Here is a 5,580-nt window from a genome sequence, read left to right on the forward strand (position 1 = left end):
ACATGCAGAGACAGTTAGAACATGCAGAGACAGTTAGAACATGCAGAGACAGTTAGAACATGCAGAGACAGTTAGAACATGCAGAAACAGTTAGAACATGCAGAGACAGTTAGAACATGCAGAGACCAAAGACTTTTGAAGTTTCTAGTGCAAAAGACTACAGAAGAGACACGGCAAAGACAGACAGAAACTTCCGCTCAGGCTGACCACAAAGACTACAGAAGAGACATGGCAAAGACAGACAGAAACTTCCGCTCAGGCTGACCACAAAGACTGCAGAAGAGACACGCCAAAGACAGACAGAAACTTCCGCTCAGGCTGACCACAGTTTTAATATAAGTTTTTCGTTTGCTTTAGTAAGCATTTTACAGCACTTGCAACACAATTAGGTTATATAAGCGCTGAAGATTAGGTGTCACAGGAGTAACAAACACAAAAAAAGAGGACAGATAAGGACGACAGATGTTTGATAGTAATGATAGGAAAGAAAGAGAAAACTAGACCACAGCACCAACTGACAGACAGGATCAGAAGAGGGAAACAATGACTACATCAAAAAAAAGACACACAGATGGAAAAGAGCACTCAGCCCCATACAAAAGACACGGACCAGCTTACCAAAGTCTCCAGCGAGGCCAAGTCACCGACGGTGGCCCCGACCAGCAGGGCCGTCAGGTTCTTCACCACAGACACGGCCACATTTCTGAAAAGTGTCATGTTCAAAACATACTGTCGTCGTCATCATTCAACATTGGACTGTGCCAAATTTTTTTTTTTAAACTGAAAACCAAGTAGAGTCAGGCACAGACAACTCAAACAAGTCAAGAGATTGACAAATGTGTTTGACACATCTAAAATTTGGGTCGATATGTAAACAAAAAATTAAATAGACATCAGTCGGGGAATGGAACATTGTAGAAACTATCCGTGACTTCGGGCTTTCCGTGTTCCTGTCATCTGTGCCTGACAGTTAGTCCTAGTCTAATTCCTATTCTTCAAACTGTAATGGATTTTAACTTCTTAAACAGTTAGTATTTGAAAAGATAAGGTCCTATCTGAAATAAAAGTGTGTTGCTTCCCCTGAAAACCTTGCCTTTTGCCATATGTGACAATGATGAAATGATGAATGAAGGCCACAATATGTCAACATTCTCTCCGCAAGTCTTACCACAGATGAACTGAAGCATGCCTCAGATGAAGTGAAGCATGCCTCAGATGAACAGATTACTTGCTGTGATTCCAGCTTGTACGTAAACATAGTGAGTTCAACTCGCATGAAGGGAAGAGATATGTACAAATGTCCCACACATTAACATGGGCTTGTTCTTGGTGGAATAGTAAAGAAAACCCACACTATCACACACGCTGCTGTGTTCAACACACCCAGAAATTACCGTTACTTCTCATTTTTCTCTTGGGGTTGGATATTGAGCATCCCGTGTTCAACCCCTACAATTATAAGTCTACAACCACACAAGTTACCATCACCTCTGATTCTTCTCCTTGGACTGGAGGTAGAGCGTCCCGTGTTCAACCCCTACAATTATAAGTCTACAACCACACAAGTTACCATCACCTCTGATTCTTCTCCTTGGGCTGGAGGTAGAGCGTCCTGTACGCCTCAACGACTGCCTCACGCACCGTCTGTTCCTGCGACCAGACCAGGACCAGCATCCTCCGCACTCCGACCTGGGCGGCCGACACGCCAAACTGGACGGCGGTCACAAAGAACTGGACCGCCTCAAGGACGTCTGAGCTATTCTTGGAGCCCAGCAGCTGGCAGATGACGGGGATACACTGCTGGACTTGGCTGGCAAATGTCAGGGAGTTCTGTACAGGGGAGGGGGGGAGAGGAAAACTAGTGAGTTTGTGTTTGTAAAAGATCTCCTTTAGAAGGTTGAAAAAAAGACTGAAATCTACATAACTTGACCAGAGTGATGAACATTTTCTCTTCCAAATAACTCAAACGAAAGGCAATAAAAGAAGTTGACAGTCAAGGTCATCCCTGCCCCAAATTGTCAGCACTATGTAAAGGGCTGTGCGACAAAACTAGGGAAACTCCAAAACAGAAAAAAGGGAAAAGTCAACTGAACCAAGGAGCGAAAGCGTCAAACCCGACCTTGAGGTACTGCACCAGCGTCTGCTGCTTGGCAATCTCCGCGGCCACGCTGTCGTCAGCTGTCGGGACATCGGGCACGGCCTGCAGGTGTATTGGTTGCTTCATGTCTGGGGCAAGACAGACAGACAGACTAGTGAGGAGAAGGTAGGGCAAGCAGGTATAGTGAAACCTGGTTACAACATACACATACTAGCATAATAGTCATATTTGCATTTCTATAATATGATACATATCCATCCTCTACAGTATAAAGCTTTAGGTCCTCTACAACTATTGTTCTCCCAGCAGACCCAGGAACACTCGATAAACACTCTTGACTTCCAAGGAAGTTATCGGCTGTGACGTTCACTCTCTGGTCCGGAGTCTCAGTTAGTGTTTTTTACTCTTTGGTTAATGTGTCCCAAGACCAAGACGCTGTAAATCTTGAGTCCAAAGACATGATAATATACCGAGGTTTTACAGTAATTTCTTCTGTTGTGACAATATCTTGTTACAAAGAGGAAAACCAACAGAGGTGGGCTCAGTAATACAGACTGTATTGCACACAGAGCTTGTTGGAGAGCTGGAATTTGCGTTCCACAAATTTGGAATGATTTATTTATTCTAATAACATAGGACATGGAGCAAAAGGGTATAAAGCTCCCCCAGAATCATTCCTCACAACAAACAGGGGAATACAAAGGAATGTTGTCTTATTTCATGTTTTTAAAAGTAACAAACTTTGGTAGATTTGGAAAGCAAAATCTGGCAAAAGAACAAAAACTACCTGGAATTAAGACAAGCAACCGAGCCCAGCAAGTACAAACACATACTCCATCAAGCAGCACTTACGATGAAACACATTCTTGATTGCCGTCAACAAAACTTCCTGTTCACTGGCGCGGCTTTCCTTGCCCTCCTCCTCACCCTCCATCTCATCACTAGAGTCGCTCCTGCACACACAACAGATACAAAAAAATTTTTATTTAGCACTTCATAAAAATTTTGCTAGTTAATCATTATTGAAAAGAGAAGTCTTTAGAATTTAGCTCATAGATTGGACAAGTATGATTAGCTCAATAATTGGACACAGGTAGGAAATAAAAATGTTCAAAGTGACTAAACACTTTTTAAGTAATCCAAGTTACATTACAACATAAAGAATAAAAAACTCAAAGTCAGAATAGAAGACAGATTTTTTCGCTACATCAACTAGGTACAAAAACTGCCTGTACTGTAGCTGTTTCAGAAACTAGCTATGCTCAATAAGAGACAATGTTCTTGGTGTTACAGTAAAGAAACTTTTTCATGAACCTAATATGACAGAAAACTCAGTTGTGGGCAAAACATGAGGCTTATTGCTCTGGTCACAATAGTTGTGGCCAAAACATGAGGCTTATTGCTCTGGTCACAATAGTTGTGGCCAAAACATGAGGCTTATTGCTCTGGTCACAATAAAAGTAAATCAGTTTGTGACACTGCGTGAAAGAGCAAGTAACCAATGGCTAAGTCTCTCGTTCTGCTCACTTTGCCTCTGCCGAGAACACAGGAAGGTCAGGAAAGTTGTCCTTGGCAGCAGACACCAGCGCCACGGCCTTGTGCCACTCCTTGCCTTCCAGCAGGGAGACGACTCTCTGGAGAACTCTGAGGACACAGAAACAGGACCATGCTTCAACACACGGTGTACGGTACATTCCTGGCTTCTCAACATATACTATAGTACCATCATTCTCATGAATCAAATAATAAGTATAATAGTAACAAGGACAATAGTGATTCCCACAGTACACCTATACAAGCCACTTCCACAAGGAAAGTGTCCCATCCATTTTACACTAGTGCAAAAACATTAGTTCCAAGTGTCATCCTTTCGCTCCATCCCTCCCTCTTTCACTTTGTTTTATTCCTCTCTCTCTCACTCCAGTAATGAAAAGAACCGAGCACACACACACACACACAACTGTGCAGAAATGTACATGTTCGGTGCCTGTTCTGACATCTAGAGTTCTCGCTCCTCCTCCTTTCCTTTGTAGGTTCCTCTCTTGCAACACCTCTAATTGATACAGAAATACTTTCTACAAATGCTTCTGTGTACATACATATGTATATGTGTGTGTGTGTGCGCGTGTGTGTGTGCGCGCGCGCGTGTGCGTGTGTGTTACTGTTATGTCAAAGGTAATGTGAAATTACAAAACAGACTACCAGTCTATTAATTTATCATTTCCCCCTTGTACCTTGAACTCTGAACTCTGTCACACAAAAAACACTCATTTATTAGTGTTCTCCGCTTCTAATGCCACAGAAACCACTCACTCAGCCCTGTCCTCCCCTCCTATCACACAAACCACTCACTCATCAGCCCTGTCCTCCCCTCCTATCACACAAACCACTCACTCATCAGCCCTGTCCTCCCCTCCTATCACACAAACCACTCACTCATCAGCCCTGTCCTCCCCTCCCCTCCTATCACACAAACTACTCACTCATCAGCCCTGTCCTCCCCTCCCCTCCTATCACACAAACCACTCACTCATCAGCACTGTCCTCCCCCCCAATCAGAGCGGCAGACTCCTCCTCCTCCTCCTCCTCAGACTTCACAGAGACATCCAGACCCTCCATCGCCCGCACCAGCTCGTCCTCAAGCTCCGCCCACTCTCCCCCGACCTCCGGTTCCTGCACAGTCTCCGCTACCTCGGCTGTAGGGTTCATCTCCTTCAGCTGAGCCTTCTCTTTCTCATAGTTGCTGCGCAAATCTTCCACGGGCAGCTGCCTCAGAAATGACGACAAAAAAACTTGGTGTCATGAGACTAAGGGCAAAACGAGAGACAGGAAAATTGGAAATAAAGTCCTCAGACTGCTACAACCCTCAGTATCTGTCAACCAATTCAGCACAAATATTTTACCCATGAGCCCTCATCGTCTTTATTCTTAATAGGAAAAGCTGTAAAAATAAGTTTAACTTTAGTATGAGTTTTATGGCACTTGCAATGCAAATAAGCAATATGAGTGCCGCAGATTAGAGGGGTTACAATAGAGTAGCAAACACAGAAAAGGAGGAGACATGGGGACGACAGTGGTTTGATCGGACAGGAGGAGCACCGCCAACCACCCACTAGAAAAATATAACCTTAAGCTTCCAAACTTGTTCAAAACCCAACAGGGGGTTGGGTTGATTTAAATCAGTTGATTTTTTAAATTTAAATCAACTTGATTTTTAAAATAAAAATCAGTGATTTAAATCAATTTCTTTTAAATTATTTTTATTCAGTTTTTAACATATTTCAACATTCAGAATTCCTTTCCTTGGTTTCATAAAACAGATATAAGGTTTAGTAGACTAGATCTAATATAATCATGCTTAAAAGTCTGCTTTCACTGTATAATAAAACTGTATTCAATTTACTTTTTTCCCCCCATAATTGAAATCAGAGCTGGGGTGATTTAAATCAGTTGATTTTTTTATATTTTAATCAACTTGATTT

At 42.8% G+C, this 5,580-nt stretch overlaps 1 protein-coding gene across 1 annotated transcript in view; it reads right to left on the reverse strand.

Annotated features, from left to right (window-relative positions):
* Positions 1–5,580, reverse strand: part of LOC101860550 (condensin complex subunit 1) — a gene marked incomplete at both ends in the record, with an annotated part of 38,508 nt that overhangs the window by 20,445 nt on the left and 12,483 nt on the right. The window contains 6 exon segments of the mRNA XM_035973616.1: positions 619–703; positions 1,577–1,830; positions 2,120–2,226; positions 2,951–3,051; positions 3,626–3,742; positions 4,629–4,864. Coding sequence (XP_035829509.1) covers positions 619–703; positions 1,577–1,830; positions 2,120–2,226; positions 2,951–3,051; positions 3,626–3,742; positions 4,629–4,864 — 900 coding nt within the window.

The sequence above is a fragment of the Aplysia californica genome, unplaced genomic scaffold, assembly GCF_000002075.1.
Source record: "Aplysia californica isolate F4 #8 unplaced genomic scaffold, AplCal3.0 scaffold01533, whole genome shotgun sequence".
Classification (NCBI taxonomy): domain Eukaryota; kingdom Metazoa; phylum Mollusca; class Gastropoda; order Aplysiida; family Aplysiidae; genus Aplysia; species Aplysia californica.